This window comes from Hylaeus anthracinus, unplaced genomic scaffold (genome assembly GCF_026225885.1).
Source record: "Hylaeus anthracinus isolate JK02 unplaced genomic scaffold, UHH_iyHylAnth1.0_haploid 5, whole genome shotgun sequence".
Classification (NCBI taxonomy): Eukaryota; Metazoa; Arthropoda; class Insecta; order Hymenoptera; family Colletidae; genus Hylaeus; species Hylaeus anthracinus.
Genome location: NW_026535322.1, coordinates 845,467 through 870,474, shown reverse-complemented (window position 1 = coordinate 870,474; position 25,008 = coordinate 845,467). Strand labels below are relative to the sequence as shown.

The window sequence follows — 25,008 nt, the reverse complement described above, 5'->3', positions numbered from 1 at the left end:
TCCTCTTGGAAAGAGAAATGGGTACGTCCAGGGACGATAATGGGAGTTTAACGACGATTTTTCGTTGCGGTGAACTCGCTCAGGCGTTCCTATCTTTAAACGCCGATAATTACGGGAATTCTAATTAACGACGACTTAGTTATTGCGGTAACGCGCCAGCACGGGTCAGCAAGATTACCGTCCACCCCCAGGTATCGATATCGGTGCGAGGGTGTAGTCTTCGGGGACCACGTTGCCCGATATCGTACACGTTTATATACGCGTGCACTTAACGTTCGAAATTTTTAATTACGCCTGCCCATGGAGTTCGCCGCGGTGGCTCAAGTTTTACGATAATTTGCGGCTACAATTCGTGCCCATCCCCCTGTTAACGTTTCTCTCTAGGTATTTTTATTTTTCGAAGCGTTTAACGTAACTCGAACCTCGAGACACTGAAAACGATCGCGGTTGGTAATTAAATATTTTCCAAGGGGGAAGAGAACCGCAAATATTTGTAAAACGTAAACTTCCAGGAACCACAGAGCGGGGTAAACTGGTGGAAAAAGCGTGTGCATCGCTACGAGAGAGTGCATTCTTTTCACAGGTTGAAAGTGAAAAGGTTTCTTGGAGAATTTCTAGTTTCACGATTAGTTACAACATGAAAGATTTTGGTAATATTTCTCGCGGATTTTAGAGGATTTCGTCCGACCGTGAGAGGGTAGAATCGACCCATGGGTCGTATTTAATTCTTCGTCGCGTAGGGTGATTAAAATAAATCGTCGCGGAAGTTCTATTAGGTGTTTCGACGCGGGACCCAGCTTTCCGGCCGGCGTGGAATAAATTCAGAGGTAGACGGTGAGTGTAAGTGGCTGGGATAAATCCAGGAAAGGAAAAGGAAGCTGAGAGAGAAACGGAAGGGAACAGAGTAACCTAAACGAATGGGTCGAGAAACGAATCCGTCTTGACCGGATACGACGTCGTGGAAATTCGACTAAGGGCTCTTTTCTGTCTTTGTTAACCCTCTGCGACAAAAGTTTCTGGACTTGTAAATGTTTCCGTTAAAAATTCAAGTCTCTTAAACAGTATTCCAAGAGGTGGTGCATCCAATTAGATGTTTAAGAAAGGACGAGTGAAGTAGGACGTCGGCTTAGTCTAAAGCCACGAACGAAGAGTGTTTCTAGAGTACGAGTGCAAACACTTCGAAAACGTACCAGGGAATGAACGTCGCGCGTAGACAATGCCTTAATTCTTCGCGATCGTAATTCCCACTTCTTCTTTCCCGGTGAAGTTAATAAGGCGCGACTAGCTGGCTCGTTCGAATAGAACGAACGTAGTCTGGCGGGTTTGCGGAACTACTTGTTTGGAAGTATTCGAAGGAAAGCAACTGGAGTGTGTTCTACCTGATAAGAGACTCTTTGTATTCTGATAATTCAAATGTAAACCACTGGAACGATGTTCGACGCTGAGAAATCGTTCAGGCGTGTCGACTACGCTAATAACGCTCGTTGGGGCTCTTTTTCTTGGCATACAAGTCGCGGCGTACACGAATCTCTTGTGGTAGCAGTTTTACTCCATTTTTTGCCTTGGTTTCTATATTCGGTAATGCGAAGTAAACAAGTGCGCGATAAGTAAAATCAAATCAAATCAAATGAAATAGATGAAAATACAATAAAATTGGATAAAATGAAATACATCCATTGTAAAACTAACAGAGCCTCCCGTTTAATCTATCGGAGGAGGTCAAAGAGCAGAGGGGGATATCGGCGATCCATCGGATAGCTCCTTTGTCGGTGTCGAAACAGAATTGGTTTATTGATGCAGATACCTACAGTTTATTCTCTCTTTTTAGGAACGCTATACAACTGTGTAGAGATACCTTCGCGTCGTTTACACATGAATATTTATTGTTACGAGGTTAAGCGTTAACGAGTTCATTTTCTGGTACAAAAGCTGGCGAAGTTGTAATGAAATTACGGTAGAGGAGTCTAGCTTCACCCTTGAAACAAGATTTACCACCAGAAAAAAACATCCCCTATTTATCTCCGATCTACAAACCCGCGAGGCTTCCTAGAAGGGACACTTTACAACTATTCCGTGCAAGTGCAATTACTCTAAAGCGATTGCCGTCTCGCTGGAGTATCCATCGCAAGGTTCACCGATTTTCAGCTCGAACCATTCGAGGCGCAGGTCTCCGGAGCTGCATTTTATCACGCTCGTCCAATAACCCTTCGCCTAGGCATATTCCCCCACGAACGTTCAGTTCCACCATGGAGAAGAAAGACCCGAGATACGCACGAGTGCACGGAAAAGTCGTTCCAGTATAAACACAGGAGCGGGTTAAAAACGCGGCTTATCGGTGCGCGAAGATAGCCGCGCGAATCGCGACCCTCCCACGAGATAGATCCTCTGGAAGGAACAAGGATCGAGGGACGAGATCGCGGGGAACAGGGTTCGAGAAATCGCTTAGGACTCGAGAGACGGGGCCTGCCACGAGATAAAGAAAGAAGGTACCGCCTTGTAAAGCTCGTAACCCAGATGCGTCCCGTGTGTTTTATTGCCCTTTTACGCTGGCCAGCCAAGGGGTAGATGCCGGAGATCGTTTCTTGCCGCTCACGAGGCGGATACGAGCCCTGAAATCGGAGTAGGCGCGCGAGCCTCGCATAAATTCCTGCCCTTTCGCTACTTTTCCCCGGAGGCGAGTTACTGGAACTCGGTTTAATTAAAAAGTTACCGATCGCGTTCGTCGCGAAGGCTGATGATCGTTACGGTGACCTTTTTCGTTTCTGTCGAGCCGCGAATGGATTTGGAGAAATTACTTTTCGCGGGGTAATGCCGGGTTACGCAGTCTTTTTTCACCTAAAACAATTATCACTCGACGGTCGACAGTGCCCGACGAACCCACTCACGCGTCGAGGATTTCGAGCAAGGGGATTTCCTCGACGGATGCCGTCGAAAAACTTCCAGGAAAACATGGCTTTCAACTTTGGCGTTTATCCCTGGCTTCCCATCAGGGGCTGGAAAACGGTCCAAAGGTTCCGCTCTCGTTCCAGAGCTTTTCCGCCCTTTTCGGTCGCACCGTAAGCGGCTTTCCGCGGAACGAGCATCGTCACCAGAGGCCACGCGTGTTTCGTCTTGAACGACCCTCGCGAAAAATGAATCTCCGAGCCTGGATGAAGGAGGGCGACGGCCAGGTGCCCCCAGGAGCAGAGGTATCGAAGCGACTGTTCTTAATCGAGCGCTGCCCTCTCGAGCGTCACGTGGCTGGCGCTAAAGCGGCACTCGAAATTTTCGCCACCGGATAAAGCGACTAATTGCGCCACTCTCGATAGAGGTCGGATTAATTGGAGTGCGCGATTGTCGGAACGAGCACGACCGTAAAATTGGATGAACGAATTCCAACGACTGGCTGCGCACGACGAACGAACACCTCTCGCTGGAGAAATCCTTGAACCAGATTCCAGCCGCTTGTTTGGCCGACAAACCGTGCGTCCTGCTTGACACGGAAAGAATCGCTACTCCAGGGGGATTGTTACCCTCGGAGAACTGACGTTTTCGTTAGAGGGAACACTTTGTGTCCTGTACGAATAAATGACTGCTCGATAATCGAAGGTGAGTTACAGGTTGCTTTGCGGCTCAAAGAGGGAGATGGTCATTCGCGTTAGGAGGGTTCTGGAAAGGGTCGGGACACCTGTGAAAGTCAAGGACAAGCGGATGCTCGTTGAAAAATGCATAACCAGGCGAGCACGGCTGTGCCTGGTGCATGGGAGCATAGTACCAGCCGGGGAAACGGAGAAAGTGCCGGGACAGGTTACTAACCAGACGCGGCATGCGGGCGACACGGACAGGTGTTGGTGACCTTGAAAGCATTGCCGCGCGCCTTCCGCATTGGTGAACAGCCAACGAATGGCGTGGCGCGCTGGAAATAATTGAAATCATCGCAGGCCGTCGCCTCCAGGACGAAACGGTCCACCGTGAACCAGGACAGCCCCGAAATAATCTTTCAAGATATTTTAATCGCGTTTCTTTGACCTTCCAGCAACTATTCCGCTTTCAGCATGTACCAAAACTCCGATAAATGTACTCTAGTCTGGATTACATCCCTCGCGATCCTCGGATTGCAGAAGACGAGCAGAGAGTAGAAAGCGAAGACTCGAATGCAGCGAAAGCTTCGGAGTAATCTCGAGTTCCACGGCGGGGAATCCCCGAAAACCGAGCGTTTGCGGTTCCTGTCCTCTCGTGGACGTGTATATCACTGCTAGAATAATCGAATCGGACGTTTCCACCCAGCTAGATTGAATTAGAGAACGCGTTCTCAGACGCGTTGTCGCTCCTTGTGACGGATTAAGATGGAGCCGCGTTAGACGCGTAAAAATTGATGGACCAAAGGGGAGGAGAGATCAGGGCGCATCGGGACGAGGGAGCAGGAAGCTTCGATACCGAACTGGAGGCTAAGTAACGAGCGTTATCGGTACGACTGAACGGACACTCCCCCTTTTGATCAATATCATCGGAACTCGAGACACCGCTTAAATTAATTAGTGGACGCGCAAATCAGCGGGAAATAATTACTTTTTCGAAGAAGGAAATAGGATACATGCGACAACGAGAATAAAACGGACGGCTTGGTTACGACTCCTTACTCAAACCTGGCTACTCGACCCAAGTTCGAGAAAGTAATAAAACAGCGACGTCTAAGCGAAGGGAAAGCGGGAAACGAAGGAGTGGTTCGTCCGAGCGACTCCAAGATTAGTTTTCCATTCGGTGATCGGGATGGTTCGAGGGTATCGTTACCAAGAATCGTCTCGAGTCGCCTTTGAACCGGTCGTAATTACTCGAGGCTGTTCGCCTTGTAAATTTCTGGGAAACAAATCTGCGAGGAGAGAGCGTTAATGATTCCAAGATTGCTATAGCAAAGAGAGCTGCCAAGGAGAGGAGAACGAAGCGAAGGAAAAAGAACAGCGGGATCTAATAGCCAGGAGTAGGGTGTATAAGTCACCCTACTCCATCCGTTTCTATTTTCTGCCTCTCCGAGAAGTTATCGGCCCGGATGAGTCTTCTGCTTAGGGGCCGAACAGCCGCTCGAGAGACCCCGTGTTCTTATTATATCGAAAGGCATCAACCCTCTCCCGCTCCTCGCTACACCCCCCTTGGTTGGAAAAGCCCCTGAAATATTTTCACGATTTTCCGACAAAGCGACCCGGCGTTTCGCGCCAAAGTGCTCGCGAATAGTCTCATTTTTAACGGGGACGAAATGGAGGGTGATATCGCGCCGCGACACCATCTCATGGAGGGGTGCGCAATCCTATTACCTTCCATGAATCGAGTTTGGCATTGTTTTAGCGTTTCTATTATTTCGCTCGATAGCTGGCGACTTTTGAGCCACTTGGCTGCAGTAGATACGGACGTTCGTAGTCAAACCGTCCGTCACCAGACCTAACCCAGACGCGCCAGTCTTGCAAGGAATCCATTTGTCTCTCTTCGTTTCAGTTATCGACGTCGTTGCAAACAAATTCAGACACTCGTCGTTCGCTGCCCCGACGGCAGGACGGATTCTGGAAGGATTCCGGTTTGTTTGTCGAGGAAAGGGGAGAGGACGAAACGGTTAACCGTAACACGAGCGATATTTGTTTCCGTTTCCCCGTTGCTCGGGTTGCTTGATCTTCGAATTCGAGCTACGCGATTCGTTACCGTCTGTCGCTGGCCGTGTCTACAACCGTTCCTTGAGAACGATATTCCCTGACGCAGACTAAGGAGAACTTGACGCGGAAGACAAGTGTTTGCTCGACGTTCGGCAAGTTGCTCGGGGGCAGCTCTCTCGTTAGTTAGCCATTTATTCGTCGCTGCACAGGCATAGCTTTCCCTCGTCCAAACTTTTCGTCCCCTTTGCCGGTGGAAAATTGAAATTATCGATCTGTCCTCCACACCACGTGCTCGCGCGCTCTATTTGATAACGGATCGCAAACATGTTTTGACTAACTTCGAGAACATTTTCGACGGTTGCTCGAGCGAATCGTACTCGACGCAGGAAGGAAACGTAAACCGAACTATCCTACCTCGGTTCGCGATTCGATCCTTTGTTGCGTGAATTTCATGCTGGTTTCGCGAGAGAAAAGTTTTACGAGACGATAGCTCGCGCTTTCAACGACGCTGCCAACGCAATTTCGAGTCGCTGGACGTCTGTCCCGTTGAACGATACGAGCAGACATAGGCGGCGAGGATTTTTCATTCGTTAAGACGAGTAACCCCCAGGAGAAGAAGGAACCGAACCGAACGTGCAACGACCACGGACCAGAGAGAAGCTTTATCATCGTCGCCGTTGTCACAGGTCGGTTGGCAGATCGTTCGTTTCATCTGACAAACCAGACGCCTCGAGTATCAAGCTTTTCGACTGCGTTCACCTTTAGTACGACAGAAACGTAACGAGACGATGGCAATACAGTACAAGTTACGACATTAAAGAACAATTGTCTCACTGGAAGTTGTTTCGAACGCGAGCGCGAATAGAAACCGAGGTGCATCGAACACGATACGGTGGGAACGAAAGCGTCGAGCGTTATTTTACATGTTCACGATTCGCCGGACTATGCAAATCTGCGACGGTGGATTATGCATTTCATCAATTACAAACATGGAGCGTGAAACACGAAACCGACCAGGGAATATCGGAGGTCCCTTCCGATTTGTCGAACAGGGTCGTTACGCGATAACCGTCTTGGCGGTAGTTCGTTTCGTCTCCAGAGATATGGGAAACAAGATGGAAACTGTACCGCGAACGACTGTTCGCGATCGACTGTAAAAATAAAATTCTTTGGAGGAGAGGTCGAGGGTTGGCCAATGAGCACCAATTAAAATGAAAATAGCCAGAGTTCGCGAAATAAACTGGCCGTTGGAGAGGACCGTTTATAATTTCGTCGGGCTTTTCTGTGGCCATCGAGCATGAATGTTTCATGAGCGACGGCTGAAAACCTTCGAATTGGAAGCAGCTGCTGACGAGGAAAAGACTAACGTGTCGCTGCCTATATTTTAACTGAAAAATGGCGAACAGTGTATTAAGCAAGGTTTGGTAACAATTAAAAAAGAACACCTTGCCGTAATTACTTTTTCGAGAAACAGAATAAAATCAAATGAAATGAAATGAAATGAAATGAAATGAAATGAAAACAAAATGGAAATAAAATATAAATAAAATAAAGTTCGGCGTACTTTAAAAGTTTCTCTGCACGAATGGATGAAACGTAAACCAAAAACAGGGTTGAACTCGAAGCGCAAAAATGATAGAGCGTCATCGATCGAGCAAACATTCCATCCTCGCAACTCTGTCACGCGTTAGCTTTGCCGATCGAAGGGTTTCATTCCTCTCCCGATCTTTCTTCCCTTAGCCACGGCTAAAAGCAGAGAAAAATGTAAAGCTCAGAGACAGCTGGTGGGGCAAGTAAAAAGCTAATACACTGGCACGAATGCCCACGTGAAAATCAACGCGGCTGTTTGACGTGGAAAATCGTCAAAGAGGAACACGACAACTTTTCATGCACCAGTGCTACATTAAAGCTACATTACGCAGTAGCTACACGGACCAAGCTTTTTTCTCGTTCTCTCGCCTTCTCTCTTCGTCGCTCTGCGTCGTTGTGTTGCATCGGAGAGAGCTCGTGCCTTGCTGTGTGAAACGTCAGAGAAGCGTCCATCCAGCGAGGAAAAAAAAGGTTGCGCAAAAGGAAGGCGAGGAAAACGCGACTCGTTTCGCGAGCAGAACCAAGTTTTTCCGCCACGCTGGCGCGTGCAAATGCCATCGACCAACAACTGAAAAATTTGACAAGATATAAACGAACGCGTCGCGATACTTCTCGATAGATAAAATGCAAAGAGATTGCAGCAACCCCACTTGGCGATAATTTCAGCATCTAGAGTACCCATATGAAATTTCTGAAGGAACTCGTCAAAGTTGCAAATGTTGAAAATCGACGCGCGTTTAAGTCGCGCCTCGCAGCTGATGTGTCTCTTTACCAAGTTTCAGATACGAGTTTGTCAAGAAGCAAGAGTTTCGCGACGATGTTGGACGATTCTCCGACGGAATGTCGTCCCGCTTCTAGATCTCGAAAGTCCGACCGGGCGACTCGTGCCGCCGCTTTCCAGCACCGTCTTCGAATAAAATCAACTTCCAGGCACGATTTAGTCGCGAACCGTACAAAGTTCCCAAAGAGTCGGCATTTCTCCAAGTTCCGGCGAACTCTCTTCCTGAATCAATAATTCCTAAAGGATACTTGCTAGTTCTCGTCCTACCGTCCCACTCCTATTATTTTCGTTCGCACCCACTCCACCTGGAACAGAGGCTGCATCCAACGTCTATTTGCTCCCCTCGATCACCTGCCGATAGCGATACTGAGAGCAAATGGAAGCTAGCAGGTGTGTAGAGTCGTAAGAGTATTATTTTCTCAATCGATGTGTACTCGTTTCATTCGCGAAGCGACTGTTTTTTTTTTCGATCGTGAGGGTAAGATTATGGAGGATTTTTTTCGTGTGAAAAAAAAGGCGTTGCGAGGCTGGCAGCTTGGTCTTGGAATTGTCTCGAAATAGTCCTCAAAACAAGGTGATTTTAAGGTACCGCACCTATCGAGACAGCCTGTACGTATCAGGAAGAGCTTTCCAGTCGCTTACGCGCGAGGGCTTGCACTCTCCGTTGCTCGCGAGCATGCGTGTGCGCGGGATGCTCGCTAAGTGGTCCATTCAACGCTGCCTGACGGAATACATTACAGGAAGTGGCAGTTAAAAAACCTTTTTCCCCTGACGACTCCCCTCTGCACGTCGTCTTCAAGCCCCCGTTCCACGTAATTCTTTCTTCAAGTCGTCATTATCTCTCGGTAATTCGAAAGACGCTGGCACGCGTTTGGGTTCGTCGAATTCTGACCAGTTCCGACAGACCGAGGGGAATTAGGCACCGTAATCGTTTCATGTACGGAGTCGGAATCGTGCGCGTAAATATTGTCTCGGCCAATCAAAGCCTTCTTCACCTATGCAAAAGCCAATTAATTCTCGAATGTTCGTTACAGGCTCGTCAGGGTTTAATTTGTCTTCTTTTTCGTGCACAGGTGTCGAAAACAATCTCGAAACGCGTCGCGTGGTACCGCGTTTTCAGCGATCGAGGGGGTTACGATCGCGTAAAGCGACGCCGCAAGGCGTTAATTCGCAAGGTGAGAGGTCGAACGTGCAAAAGTTTACGATAACGCGGCTACCCAGGCTACGGGTCGCCACTTTTACCAGGCGATAAAATGGAAAAATTGTCGTTACCTTGCAGAGCATCTCCTCGAGCGACTCCATATCCAGGGCGGAGTTGTTGTTCTCCGTGCGTACGGGCTGCACCATTTGTCACGGTTTTCTTCCTTGGCACTTTCTGATTGCACTACTGTTCTCTGGCTTGTCTCTCGTTCCTTTCGAAGGGAAGTCGACCCTTGACCATCGTACTCGGACTCGTAGGTAACCGAATTAACGCCCGACGTACGGAACAAGCTCGGGGGAGCGAGGGGTTCTATCGATGCTATGCCCTGTTTCACCAACGTATTCGTATTTAAATAAAAGAAGAATAGGGTGAACGTTTCGATCTATCGTCGTTCTACTCCGACGAATTGAAAAACGAGAAAGGATCGCGAAGACAAAGCCGGGAAAGAAGGATCGTTAAAAGGCGGTGGAGTGTGTACGACAAGATGGTGGAGTCGGCAGGATATATCTCCGATTCGAGGCTGTCTCCTATTTTAACCGTCGTATAAATTACGGCCGTTGAGTCGGTCGAGAAGCGACCGTCTCGTCTTTTTGGCGGTGCTTTCGAACTTTTCGTCGTGGCTAGCGAGCACCAGGAGGCAGAACGACGGAGAACGCCACGTGGGAAGTGACAGTGGCGCGAACAGAAATTTAACGGTGGTGGTTCAACTAAAAGTTTTTACGGATAAATACGCCTCAATACATTCAGCTGTGGCGTCCTCTTTTCGGATACGAGACAAATTAATTATCAAATTAATATGTGTGGCTCTAAAATAACCAATGGTAACGAAATTTGTACGCATTACGAGTATACTAGCCACAACACAAAATACAATTACAGTTAACTGGTTAAACTTTGTCGGGTGAAATTTAATTCCCTTTGTATAAATCCAGGAAATTAAAAGGCTAGGTTGGGGGTCAATGACTTTCATCGCACCCCCGTTGTGACGCCATTGCGCGTGATAGCGACAAAACGATGAGAGAAAAACCGAGCGGAGGGTGAGCGTCGAGTCGCCAACGACGATGGCGACGTCGTCGACGTGAAACGCGGTGTCGGGGGTGTTTGCCCGTTCGTACCCGACTATTTTCGGGCGGAGGATATTTTTAAGTCCCCGTTTGGAGCACGAACGACCGCTTTCCAAGAGAAAGAACCGCGTTCCGTTCCTCTGGCCCCGCAGGACAGAGAGGGAGCATAGTCGACGACCGTCACGGCCGATCGAGAAAAGAAAACGGGCGCCGGCTGTTGCGTCTTCTTCATCTTCGACTTCTCTGCTCCCTAGGAGGAGTGCTTGTTTCCGACTAATTGAGCCTGGTCGCTGAAAAAAGCGTCACGGAATTTTTATACGCTTTTTTTTGCCGTGGCATTTCCACTCAGCTGCTGGCTATTTCGGGCAACTGTGATTTCGACTGCCCTAATCTGTTCTTTATTTCGTTATTTACCGCTGTTTCGAGAGTCCTGTTGATGAATTTTTTCAGAGCGAAGAGCACGAAGGATATTCGAGGTCGATCGAGACGACAAAAATTTGTCTAGATTTCGGCCAAGAATCGAATTCGATCGTATCGTTGAACGTCGCTGAAGGACAGTTATTCCTCGGTCGGGACAGTTATACGAGTTCGGGGCGGCAGTTTCGGAATTTTTACGTCGACGAATATCGTGGCGCAAAGCTGCTGAACTTACGGCGAAGTGGCGATCGTTGTCACGTCTTCGCGTCAAGCACCACTAAAGGAAACTTTGGCCGTAAGTTTCGTCGTAAAGCTGATTTGATAAAACTGCGGGTCGCCGCGCGAGCTACTAACGCGTCTTTATTAATTTCCAACGGGTGAACGCTTCGATTTTCCGCGATGCGAGTTTCGTTAATTACGACCAAGAATCAACCTGGTTAATTTCCCACGAGGCTTTCCGTCGACGCGTCGATATCTCGTCTCGAACGCAATCGATTTCATCCGACGGACTGGTGGGGACCAATCGCTTGCGATAAACTTTAACATTCGTCGCTCGAGTATACATCAACTTTTCCGAAGCACGCATTAATAATATAAATTACTACTATCCTAAAATGGAAACGAACTATCCTCGGACTCGTATTTATCTTCTGTGACTCATACGCTCCTATCATCCGACACATCACCATACCAGCGTGAATTACTCCGTCCAAGTTCTCAATTACGCTCGGTGACCGTTCATCCTCTACGCGTAATGCTCTTGACCTAGCCGTCTCTCTCCGTCATTTGTCTAAATTTCGTTCCTCCGCCCACGCTATTACGACTCGCCACCTGTGGCAAGACGATGCGAGCGTCTGCGACTGCGAGCGACTATTAAAAATACCTTTGCAACCGCAAAAATTGCATCAATTAAAAGTCCAGCCGTTGATTCGTAAATAAAATACAAACTTCGTCTTGTAATCGATTCTCCCAGGTGTACACGACCCCCTAATCGAAAACAATCGGTCGCCTCGTCGCGTACCACCGTCGATTTCCCGTTGGAAGCGCTCGTCGCGACGTAATAAGCGGATAGACGGTGAAAAGCGGCCGCGTCAAAAGCGACAGAGGGCGAAAAGGTGATTTCGCTAAACCGACCGTTTCTTTTTGTCCATTTAACGCGCTCGACGAGGAAGAGGGTACACGTACCCGTGCTTTTCCACGGTTCCCCTCGGCCTCTATCGACTCATGTTCGCTTCAGCCCTCGACACGAACCGAGCCGAGCGCGTTTTATCTCGACCCTGTGATCAAAGCTTAATTGAAAAAGGGCCACCCCCGCCGCAGCCGCCGAATGGAAACTGATACCAGCGCCGAATACGATCGACAATGCAGCCTTTTGCTTCTCTTTCGAGCTCGTATAGGTTGTGCACACTGCCCCCATCCACCCTGGCCCTTGGTATTCGCGAGGCGGTTAAATCGAGAGATTAAAAGCCGCGGACAGGCGGGCAACGCGAACAGGAAATGGAGAACGGTTGCACGATAGAGGGTTTGCTTCCAAGGTAATTTTCAGGAGCAACCACGCGCACACCGTGATGTCATTCGCCGATTAACCGTCATTCGTCTTAATTCATCGCGTGGGAGTCAACGGTGTTTTGTTCTTCGACCGTATTTATTGGAAACAGGAGCCACGTGAATGCTTAGTAACGATACCTTCTACAGGCCAGTTAACTACCCTTAACAACCTGTTATCCTAGACTAACGTAACGTAACGTAAGTCTACCTGTCCATCTCGTCACGAACGAAAACAACGATTAAACCGTAAAGAGGCAAAGGATACGTGATATCGCTGGAATAAAACGGCGCGAAAAGGCGTTTCAGCGTCGATTCGCAAAGACAACGACAACAAAAAGGAGCGAAGCCTGCGATCACAAGGGTTGCGTGGCTGGGTCCTCGAAAGAATCGTTGGCTCAGCATACGCTCGAGCGAGCACTCTGCTAATTGGCTACGAACTTGAGCCGAGACCGATTAATTACCGGGACGAAAAAAGATCCCTTGATTTTTCTCGCTCGGCCGTGAGCCGTTTACCTGCTAATTAGTATCGTCGGTTACGGGGGGCTGCTAATTATCTTAGCGGCGCCGAACGCGCCAGCTCGGCGATCCGTCCGCGACGCGCGTCGCAATCACGAGGAAGGCTAATTTCGTAGCGTTTACCCTTGCAAGGACGAGAAATCGATCGAGAGGGGGTACCTTCTTCCGCAAATAAAACGTTTTATCAAACACAGCTTCAAGAATGTCAAGCAAATTAGCATACGGATTTCCTGATTTGATTATGTTGTTTGCTCTTCGAATAAAACTCGTTTGCTAAATTGTAGGTTCCTTTTCAAAGCCGAAAGGTTTCCAACCCCTTAGACTGGACCGTCCCAATCTTTTTGGGACACGAGTCCGAATGAGATTTATCGACCCAAGACGAGCGATTAGAGGAAAAGCTTTTTCTCGAGGATTATATGTAGAGAGAGCTGAGCCGCTGGACAAACAGCGAAATGGCGAAATAAAATGCTAGATAATCTCGATTTTTCAACGCGAACCACAATATTGTACATAAGCGAGCAGAACTCTAAAGATTCCGAATAAACGATTAAACCTCGAAATAATCCGCTAATTGGAATTAATTAACGCGCCCAAATATTTAAACACAAATCCTGATAAAACAAGGTAATTTATCGCGTTCCAGCGGTTTATAATTATGGTATTTTAGTAAAGCAATGGCCAAATCTGTATGATGCTTTCCATGAAATCATCGATTCGCTCGTTATTAATCGGGTCGCGTGTTTGCGGACGCTCTTCAGCATTTCGCGTCTCTAATGCGACGCGTATCACGCGTCGTTACCGTAACTTCATTAATTTCGCGTTAACGAAATCTCGTCGATTACGCTGGCGTGCTCGATTTTTAATTAAAAATCGCGTCATCGATTCCACCTAACGGCGAATGGAATCACCTCTGGTTCCGATCGTTGGTAACAAGAGATTCGCAAAGACGATCAATTGCCCTTACCGGAGACGTCTTACGACCGACGTTCTTCGAGGCGATTAAACCGAGTAAATAATGCGCCGATGAAAGCCCGCCACTTCTACGCTTGGAAGAAGTTGACGTGTGGTTGCTCGAGTCGTCCGACCAAGTACACACAAATTTGACTTCGTCGACAGGACTTCTTGAAGTCTCGAGTAAAGACAATCGACTTTATCGAGGATATTTTAAACTGTAGAGTTTCGGGGGTGCTACTTCGAGGAAAACTTCGTACTCAACGATTGCTAAAGGTGTTCCTTTTCGTGGATTTGTCGCTCAGGCATTAATGAAAATGTTTTTGTATGTAATACTTGAAACTGGGCACAGCTCGAGTCGCGATAAAACCATCGATATGGTACCGAAATTCACCGACAATCGGGCTCCAAGTAATCCACGTCCAACATCCTACTGGATTCTGCGGCTCGAATGGTCAGGGGTCCCTTTCACGCGGAATCTGATCACTCGAGGCAACTTTGATTGGCTTCGCGTGGACAAGCGTCTCGTCTAATTAGACGTCGCTATCACTGTACACTGTGCGCGAACGACGAGGGGAAGTACTCGCAAGGACGAACGGAAACGTCCATCGCGCGTCACGGAAGTGTCACCGTAAGCGGAAGACTGTCGAGAGAGAGAGAGAGAGAGAAAGTAGAGAGAGGAGGGGAATAATCGCGTGCCTCGCGGGGCGATGATCGATTGAACGACAACGCGCGAACCGTGTGCTGCTCCGGTCGCGGTTCACGGGCCACTGAGAGGGAAGTTGTGTTCTAGCGTCCAGGTTGTGTCGAGACAGAAGGAACGAGAGAGAGGGCAACAGAGGGGGGAGAAAGACAGCGTGCCTGTACGTCACATGCGCGCAGTAACCCTAAACAAAAATGCCTTCTGACCTGACGCGAGCGAGTCAGTACCGGTATACAATTGTACATCTGTGTACGATACCCGTACGGATTGTAAATTACAGTAACGAATCTCTTCACCTTTGTTTAGAAAATATCCGCTATCTTGGACTACCTTAACGAATTAAAAGTTAAACGATCGTTGAACCTATCGAACCATGCTGCTCCGGCCGCGGTTCACGGGTCACTGAGAGGGAATTTGTGTTTCAGCGTGGGAGTTGTGTCGAATCCACTCGTAGAGACAAAGGGAGAGAGGGGAAGAGAGGAAGGGTGGAAGACAACGTGTCCCCAAGTCACATGCGCGGTATGACCCAAACAAAAATGCCCTCTGTCCCTATCCCTCGACCAAGAAACGAAATGTGGTGTTCTCTTTCGCTACCTGCACTTCCACAGCGAACAACAATAACAACGGCACGCGCACCGCACGGGGATGCGGCGGATCGCTGCAGAATACGGAATCGGGAGTCCTGCCAAACTGTGCCCGCAACCTCTTCTACCCTCCAGGCGCCTTTCCGCGCCGACAGCCGCTCGTAATCACCTTTTTCGCGCGACTGCGGCAACTCTAGCCTCGTTTGCCACAAACTTACTCCTGGCTCCCTTTGTCCTTGCTTACGTAAGGGTCGACGAGGTTAAAGTACTTCTTTGTCTTAAGATCGAAAATTGGAAACCCCGCCGAATGACCTGTTTGCTATCATTCGCCTCGTGGCACAAAGTACCCGAAAAAATTGAAGTCTTTGAGATATGTTACTCGCGAGAGGGCTTCGTTGTTAAGCTGTGTTCTGGTATTGCTCTAAAGCAACAGACAGAATACGGTAAGGATACTAAACCGACGACGTTAATGCCGCTACTTACACGAGACAGTTCCTAATGGAATCACCCTTTCATGGACTCACCTGGAACAGAAAAATAAGATTCCAAATTACTACGGAAAGCCTTCCTTTATCCAGCAAGGATATACAGTAATCCTTCGTTCGGAAAGAATGTTGGAAGGTATTTTGTTCCAAGAATAGATCTTGGCTTCACCTCAACGATTCTTTTATCGCGCAAGAGCCAGAGAAATTGAACTTTTTGTCGAAAAAATGCCATCTCAAGAACGAGAAACAGAGCAACCGTGCACGTTGCAACCACGGTGGAGCGACGGCTAAAGTGCGTCGCAGCGGTGTCGAAACGTTTGGCGCAACGGGTAAAGTCTCGTCTCCTTTGAACCACTCGAGACTCGCTACGTCAAACGGCATTTCGTCGGCGGTGCACCACGTAACGTTATTGTCTTGACGCGCGTTACCACAAGAAAGCGATAGCGGAGGTCGGTGTGCGTGAAACGTAAAACGTACGGTCTCGTTTGATACTTGTCGCGATGCAAGTCCAGATTTAAAATATAAGTAAATTTGTTAAAAACATTCATTTAATAAAAAAATTTGTATAGAGTTCAGGCTGTCACGTTCCTTTGGAATATTACCGCCCTGCGAACCATCGGGATGATGAACGATATTCGATGCGCAGGTCAAACTAGGCGAGGAAACGTGTCCAGGTTGCGAGCAACCAGCTGGAGGAGCCGTGGAGGATCAAAGCTAGCGGATACCCGCGTGTCAGAGCTGGATCGGTATCCGAGTGTCACTTTACGGCTGACAGTAATGGCACAGGGCTGATGGGACGTATAATAGGGTTTACGCGCTGGCCACCGATTGGACGTGATGCTCGTCACGGTGCTGGTATCCGAGAAAAGGTGGAACACGATGCGAATTTTCACCGAACCTGCCACGGAGGGTCGATTTCGAGTCGTAAAACAGTTTTTCGCATCTTTCGCAGTATCGATGATACGAGAAAGAGTATGAAAAATACATGCGACGATAAATTTCTGCTCGTATTAGGTGGGATGATTTACTCAGGCTTCGCCAAGGCTCGCCAACCGTGCAAAAATGAATCTTCGTCGTCCTCGACATCTTTACTCATGGTACCACATTCTCGCCAACCCGGAACTAGTCTTTCCTTCTCCGTGCAATACATCGTGGTCGCACAATTAATCGGTCAAGCCAAGACTAACCGTACAAGCCTGTTATCGGCTTCTCGAACGAATAAATTCTCGACGCACACGTGCCTATGGAGTCCATAACTTGCGAAAGTTATCGCACGTCAAAGATTATGACGCGTAAATGGGTTTTGGCACCGGTTTAACAGGATGGCCGGATTAATTTGCCCCGAAGTTCACGCGCCACCGACGCCGTGGGAGATGATATACGTGCGAATCTCTTAATCGCGGAAAGGTTTAACGAGATCCGTAGACGTCGTAAATTCTCTCTTATTTTCAAATTACATCGGCTCGAGGCTGAGTTACTTTTATTTGCGCGTCTCCGCGTCCAAACTGACCGTCGACAATATTTCTGCGGGCCAGCGCGCGTCTTGTCGGTCCGAGGCACGCAACTGGACCGGAAGTGTCCATTACGCGAGAAGAAAATTAAGTTGCCACGCATAATAGAACTCGGGCGCAGGCCATCGCGTCGTCGCGACGGCTGCAACGACGTTATTCTCGATAATCGAGTTAATGAAACTCGTAACGACAAGAGCGATTCATTTTACAAAATAGACCCTATTTCTTTGTTGAGTCGTTATTTCCTTAACATCTTCGTTCACAAGTATGCTGCGCTTGTACGTGTATTCTATGGCAGATCGAAAAGGTAGTTGCCGACTTCGAGAACAACAACATTCTCGATTTCACCCATGAGAAAAATAATTGCCGCACGGATCACTGAACCGAAAATCGAGCTGGGAACCTTTCATTCGCAGAACGACGTATCCATCAATTGACCTGCCCAGCCCGTGTACACAAGCGCTCTCTCTCTCTCTCCTTAATCCTGGCGTTAATGTAGCATCTATCCATCATCGACAGCTGAGGAGAATACCTCTGTAGGATGTAGCCGCCTCTAACGATCGTGCTCATACTAGCCCGGATGAACAGCGAACGTGAGGCTTCCCAGTGGTACAATCTGCGATTAATGGATTATTACGCAAACTAAGACACTCGAGGTAAATTTAACAACATCGACGATAACAGTAGCTGGAAAAGAGCTGGTTGCTATTCCACGAAAGAGGATCCGTTTCTGGCTATCGCCGTGCAAAATATCGATAAGTTCTTGGACGTGTCTGCTACGTACATAAATTCACACAAATGGATAACTTCGTTTATCTAGAACCTGTTCTCCAACGAGGTTCTAGTTAACTGCCTTTGCAAGTTCGTCAGTTTGATCTAGATAACAGCAAAGACATGGCACGAACGTTTAGTTTCTAGCTCAATTCTGACATCTATTCGCGTAGGAGGAAACAGCGGTTGCCAGTTTCAAAGCGTGGAGAAACGTCGAGAACAATTGGACAGGCTTGGAAAACGGGACTTTGAAAATTCAGCAACGCGCAACCTCGAATGCTCGATGAAATCTATTTTCCCGCTTGCCTCCAGGTGTTTTTCGTCGTTCATGATTTTCACTTGTGGCCGAATTCCGGATCCGAGTTCGATTCGTGGTCGCTGAAAACGCGCTCGGGGCTATTCTAAAGATGATTAATCGATCCGATAGGTTAATTAGCCCGCTCGGTTTCATTAGAGAGGCCCCTGGTGACCGGTGGCTGCCGCGGGAATTTTAGCGAAATTACGTTCGGTTCACGCGCGCATGATCACGTGCCGTGAATTTTTAGGGTCGACCGCGCGCCCACGCCTCACGGCGCGTTGGTTTTTTTTCAATTACAGGGGACCACCGAGACGACCGCCGTCTTCGTAATTATCGCGAGCGACTTTGCGACTAGGTCAGGACTGCCGCGAATTCGACGTCGTTCTAGCGAGGAAATCTTGAAAATTGTTTGAGCACGTTGTTTATAAATAAATATAAAAAAAAAAAAAAAAAACAGTTAACGAGGAGGTCGAAAAATCACTCGCAAACACTGTCAACGGAACGGTCTACATAACCGTTGGAGCGATTTACCGTACCTACGAGTTGCTCTATGTTAACACTAACGAGATTTCTACAATTACTCGTTTTGAGCAAGACAAAAATTCTTCGGAATAAAAATGAATATGAAATGTAATTATCGATCGTCCGATGCCACACTTGATTTTATTCAGCCTGTCAAACGACAAAAGGGGGACGGAACCGCCGGCAATAAGTTTCGATTCATCGACGTGGCACTCCACGAATTCGAGGGGAATCTCGTGGCATGCAAATACTGGCTGAATCGTTCTGGATCTTAGGGGAGGTGGAAAGGTTCTCAGCCCTTTTTAAGTCAAGCCAAGTGGATTTCCGGTAGGAATCAGCGATAAACTCGCTGGCTGAGATCTCTGCGCAGGCAAACGAAATCAATATTTAATTTTGCCAACTTTTGTCGTCGCCTGACGGGAGGGCAAAAGGCAGAAAGGAACTCTGAGCAGGAAGGAAGGAAGGAAGGAAGGAAGGAACGAAGCAGCAGGGACAGCGAAAAATGTTAAATGGAAGACCGAGGGATGCTTCCTTCCGAATCTTTGAAACTCGATAAGGCATACGACGAGGGCCTAGCTTCGAGAATCATAGCGAATCGGCTGAAATCCATGTTCCCGCGCATTTATAAATACGCACGAGTTCCTTCAATGTCCCTTCTACATTACCTGTACAAATAAAGCCTCTAAATTTTCTTTCCCTCGATCTTCCTATTAACACGGATGACTGAGGTGCGTATTTTGTCGAACAACGAAGCCAGATATTAATTACCTCGTTCGTTTCGAATCTTGGCGCCGGTATTCTTCGAATGTTTAACGCAGGACAGCGAGCGAAATGTTCAAAATCTCGCGGCATAATTATTGGAATGTAAATGCTGCATAATGCACGTCCATTTAGTTCGATAATTGGAAAATGCACGGACGAGGTCGAGGGGTTCCCGTAGACGTTCACTCGCGGCGGCGTTAATTAAATTTTCGTCTAGTCGCGGCTCGACCGACGAGCCTGGAAACTCGACGCCTCGAGCTAGCAAAAATGTCAGCCAACCGTTGCTTCTCGTCCGTATCGCGAACAAAAAATTAATTCCCGTCGAAATTGTGGCTCGCGAAATGTATCTAAGTAGAGGCGAACAAACAGGGCAAAGGAATCACGGTCGTGTTGAATACTTGAACGTTTTCCGAATACCAGAAGAACAAAAAATTGAATTGAAACGCGAGACGATATGGTTAAGGGATGCTGCCCATATTCGTTTCGCCAGTCTTTTTGATAAAAGAGTAAGAGGATGGAAAGTGGACGCTAATCGGACGACAAAGAAAGTTGCATCAGGGGGGCAGCAGCTGTAACGTCGGCCCTGACATCGAGAATGCACGATTCGAATGCAACGAATGCCCCGTTCGCGAGATACCCAGCCAAAGGGGGTGCATGGAGAGCCGTTTCCCATTTAGCTGTTCGTTCGCCAACGATTTCTCGATTACAATGCACTGCTCGCCTCGCGTTCATCGCGCGAGCTTTCCAGGAACATTAACGGCCCGGAGATCCGCCGGTGTTCGGGAAACCCAGGCGCGCTTTATTGCCGCCGGTATTAACAATTTAATGCGCTGGAATTAAAGTCGTCCAGCGATCCGTGGTACGCGGTAAAGCGTTATCGAGAGGTGGACCGGAGAATTAAAAACCACAGATGGAATCTGAACGTGTCGGCCGTAGCTAATAATCGTAAAGGTACCGCGAACCGTCGTTGAAAACGTTAATTACGTTCGACGAGTGCCCAATGTAAAATTCGCGACTGCCCGTCTCGGTGTGGCGGTTTTTTTGGGATGTACGAGTGGAAAGAACGCGGATTCTTGAAGAATCGTCAGCGAGGATCGATCGAGCGGAAGTCAGGCGGGAATAACAAGCCCGTAGAAGCGTGCGATGCCGCAGCCTGACTATACGAGGGATAATATTACGTGCTATATAGCCGCAGAGTCATTAATTCTATCGATTTCGCCCCGTTCCGCCGCGGCAACTCCTCGTTATTCCTGTTCAGACCTCTTGCAGAGATTACGACAAGCTAAAGGACGCGCTCAGGAGGATCCTGGGTAACGAGCTACCCTTCTACCCCTTTGGTCCAGTCGCGCCTAAATTCTAAACATTCGGAGTAATTAGAGCGAACCAACACACGGATTACATCCTCGACAATTTCACCCTTTCCTCTCGTCTGGCTCTCGCTGTTCTCGGTCGAAACTCAAAGCCAGTTCAGGTTGCTTCGCGGAATTAGGAAACGACGAAACGTCATAACGTAAATTGTTACTCGACGGCACAAAGACGCCATTATCGCTCGAGGTCCCTCTTCTTCTTTCGTTGCCTTCTCCCCGCGACTGACAGGTTAATTTCCTCAGGTGCGCTCTATCGATCTTTCCACCCCAAAATTCTACTACAGCTCATTTCCCGCTTGCAACCGCTTACACCTGTGTTTCCGTGATACGGAATGGATTTCGAATCTTCTATTTTTTTTTTAAATAACGAGGCTACAATTAACTGCAATATATGCGAATACCATCACGCGTGGGACGATCGCGGACACGGATATCGTCGTCTGGCAGGACAATAACAGCCGCGATAAATCCCAGGACGCAACCGGTGCGCGTGTCGGCGCAGGGAAATCAATGGCGGAGGAGAGAGAGAGAGAGAACGTATGCGAACTGCAGTCGAAACGGGTGTGATGATTTATCGTCGCGTCATTGGCTGCGTGGTACACTGGCGCGAACTACATATTTCGTGCGATCGAGAGCTCGTATCGTTTCGAGTCGACCATAAACGCGTCGACAAATGGCCGATATGCGCGTTCTACCGACTCGAGGAATCCTCCTAAAAATCCACCCCGTCCTTACGAAACTCCAACTCGAGGGTGGGTATCTCCGGCTTATCTCTGGCCCCAACTCCCTCCTACGTGAAAAACTCAGCTCGCTGCTGCGAATCTTATCTGGTCCGCTTATCGTCCAGCACCCCTGGCTCGTTAGATTTGCGTTTGCACAGACACGACCGGCAATGGGATCCGCGCGAACCATCTAATTTTACCCTTTTCAACAAAAGTGCCCCTCATACGAACAATAATACGTTAAATATATATTTCGAAGCTTTAAAGGAAAAAAAAAAAAAAAACACGCACACGACCAAAGGGATGATTGGCAATCTAACCATCCCGCTGCTGGGTCAATTAAATACTCGAAGGAATAACGATCTCGTCATTCCGAAATTACTTTTATTACACTTCACTGCAAACTGATGGAACACTCGACGACCCCGATATTCACTCCCTACCACGTCGAATAACCAATTACAAACGACATGCCGCATTCGATTCAACAATAGCTTTTATCTCTGAACTGCACGGGATGCCACTCATCCGATAAAATATTTGCGAAACAGAAATCGAACGTGAAATAAATATTCGAATTTATCGCGGTTAAATTGTCGTCAACCGTTAACGCTTTATCCAACTGGAAGTACGCTTTAAAAGCTTACACGGTCAAGGGATAAAGTCTTCCCTTTACAACCCCTAAAAAACAAACACGACTTCGCAGTACCGCACAATCCCCGGAACGACGGGATGTTTACCAAGACGGTATTCGGATAGACGATTTCTATCGCGTGATCCAATATTAAAGTACGCCACATGTGCTCCAAGCTCGGTTCACTTTTCATCCCCTGCCACGTGACAAGCACACCCGCTGTTCCCGAGTCCCTCGACACGCGGGGACCACGGGAAGGAGCTTTCCTAATAAAAACTGCATCGTACCGCAGTCGCGTTACACTATTTAGGAGAATCTCGAGGACCGCGGGGGTCGTGTATCGCGTGTAAACGACGCCAGCAGTGGGAACCAAGCCACGAAATCCGCGGTTACAGCGGCTACGAGCCACGACTGGATACTCTCTATTCCCAGCCCCCACGGGAATTTCTCGGCCGTCTGCTTAGCACCAGCCCATCCCCTGGAATCCTGGTTCCCAATGACACGCCGTTCGTGTCAGTACTAATCCGGACTAAGGAGGCTGAACGTGGGATCGTGGACCATTAATTCAAGCTACCCTCCGTGGCGAGCTGCGCGGCCACCGCGAACAATTCCACGTCTACTCGCGTTGCTCTCTTCGCTTGAGAACGCTTAATCGCTCTCGAGTATTCCAAGCCATAGAAGCGTTCGAATTTGACGCCTATCGCGCTCTTCGAGGATTTAGTTTAGTTAACTAATTCGTTAATTACAGTCCATGATTCTTTCAAACTCTATCGAGAGCTTAAGGAGGTTAAGAACTGCTGATGTAATCGACGGGGCGATCGAGGGGTAGGAAAAATCCGGGAGAAAGAGCTTCGCGGCTATAGCGCTCTGGTAACGCTTAACCAATCGCCGTGGACTATATCCGTGACACCAAGAGAGCACTTTGGAGGGGGGATGATGAATTACCGTAGGGACCATCCATCATTGTCATAAACAGCGAGAAGATCGAGCCGTACCAGGGAGCAACCCTAAGCTGCAGCGGCCTCTTGCTAAGATAATTACCGCCACCTTCCAATAATAACCCCCGGATGGGCAGGCTGGTAGTCCGTCAAGTATTATCGCTCGATTTCGTTGGCCACCGACTTCCTACGACGAACCGTGACCGGCTCCATAAATGAAGCTGTGAAAGGATCGAGATACGCAGCGCTTCCCTGTGACGTATTTTGAAAAACCGATACAGAGATAATTCTGTTTGATCCATAGTCTCGATAGGGCCCCTAACGCGTTTCACTCGTTCGCCTGTATCCTTTCGTCGGAAAGCCGAGGGTGACACTTGCTCCTGACAACTTGGCGCACTCTGCGTCTGACGCTCGAAATGACTGTTGCGTATAAAAACAATCGCGCGGTCGTGTCTCACGTGCAAAACAGTTGCGAGTGGTGAACTCGTGTTCTCCAGGGGATCTCCGGGCTGCGTCTCGACGGGTACGAGACTCGCCGGCAATATTTCACCGACGTTTTCAGAGGTGGCGTACGGAGGACAGGTACGTGGCTCGCGAAACGAGCTGAACGCGTAAACGCGACGGCACGGAACCGCGGCGGATGCAACGAGTGCTGACAATATAACTGTAAAGCCGTCGTCGTGGTCGCGATCTTCGTTATTCCGACGCTATTTTCGCCTGCGTTTCCGGCGACGGCGGTCGGTGAATCAGCGGCCAGACAAGTGGAAACCCATGCGTAGGTACAAAGCTGCTCGAGGAGGGAGAAACGAGGGAGGAAGACACTGCGTGGGTGTGCTTTTATTATCGTGTCATCCAGTAAGTGCCGCCGGTCCTTCGTTTCCTCCGCCAGGTTGGAAGGGAAATAATTTCGGTTGTCGCGAGTTTAAAGTTTGCGACTCCGTAGGGAAAAGTTGCCGAAATTTCCCCGCTCTCGACGGTTTCTTCGAGCGCAATTATTCGACTCTTTTACGCAAAATTTAATTCTTTGTCGCGATACCGTGTACAACGGCTGGTTCACGGGTCCGCCAGCGTCGATACCAAATGGTTTTCGTGAACCGCGCGACAAATAACGATGATAACTTTAATTACGGGGGATGTCGCCTCGCCGTAATTTTGACGAGTTCTTTCCGCGTTGTTCGTTACCGAATTACTCGCCTGTTACAGCCAGCACGAAGCTGGTGAGTTTTACGACGAACCGTTGACGCGCTCGAAATTACGAGTCCGAACCCGTTGTCCTGCGGAATCCGCGGTGACGAGTGCATTATCGCGTTAATTAAAAACTTGCTGTATCTACGGTAGCTCGTAATAGCTTCTGGGTGCTATCCGCAAAGAAGAAACTCATTACAAACGACCGCGATGTATATCATTGTAGTGTCCGCGCCTCCCATACCCAACAATAAGGAGTCAAATAAGAACACGAAACGTAGGGTACGGGATTGGTCTTGTAGGTAAAGCGGTCGACTGTGGATCCGAGGATCGTGGCTTCGAATCCCCGTGCCTTATTTTTCGTTTAGACTCCTACATCATTTTCGGTATCTTGACGAATACCTCGGACATCCGTCTCGGTGCTTGGTTTAACAATTGGACTGCTGTTCTAAATCGTGAACCGATCGTCCAGATCAACGATCGGAGATTCGCGTCGAGAGAAGTTGAAAGCGAGAGCTTATTAACTACCAGTGTCCGTTCTCGGCGGCGCTATTTATAAATTAAACTGTCGTCTCTTCGGAAAGTTTTTCTCCTCTGCCTACGCTTTTCTTCTGTTGCGCATCTTTGCTTTTCGCGGGGGAAAATCGTCGCATCGATAACCGTCGCGTTCGTCGTCCGTATTTCACTCCTCGTCGTCGGGGTGTTCGCTCACCTTTTTGCTTCCTCTTCGGGGTGGCACGCTTGCGTAACGCTCTATTCTCGACCATGCCCAATTAAACGCGAAACCAGCGCGAATCGTTGCAACGTCCACTGGTACTTTAATGACGGGCAATTAAAATA

At 48.5% G+C, this 25,008-nt stretch overlaps 1 protein-coding gene across 9 annotated transcripts in view; it reads right to left on the bottom strand.

The window, feature by feature from the left end:
* Nucleotides 1-25,008, bottom strand: part of LOC128895427 (uncharacterized protein CG43867) — a 90,412-nt gene that overhangs the window by 25,661 nt on the left and 39,743 nt on the right. Inside the window, exons 1-2 of one of the 9 annotated variants that reach the window (XM_054157998.1) lie at nt 14,071-14,450; nt 9,262-9,401 (exon numbers count right to left, since the gene is read on the bottom strand). The exons of 6 other annotated variants lie outside the window; for them this stretch is intronic. In XM_054157998.1, coding sequence (XP_054013973.1) covers nt 9,262-9,336 — 75 coding nt within the window. In that variant the 5' untranslated portion in view covers nt 9,337-9,401; nt 14,071-14,450. Of the gene's footprint in view, nt 1-9,261; nt 9,474-14,070; nt 14,451-25,008 lie in introns of those variants that run through there. 2 more of the 9 variants (XM_054157999.1, XM_054158000.1) reach the window with 2 other exon arrangements.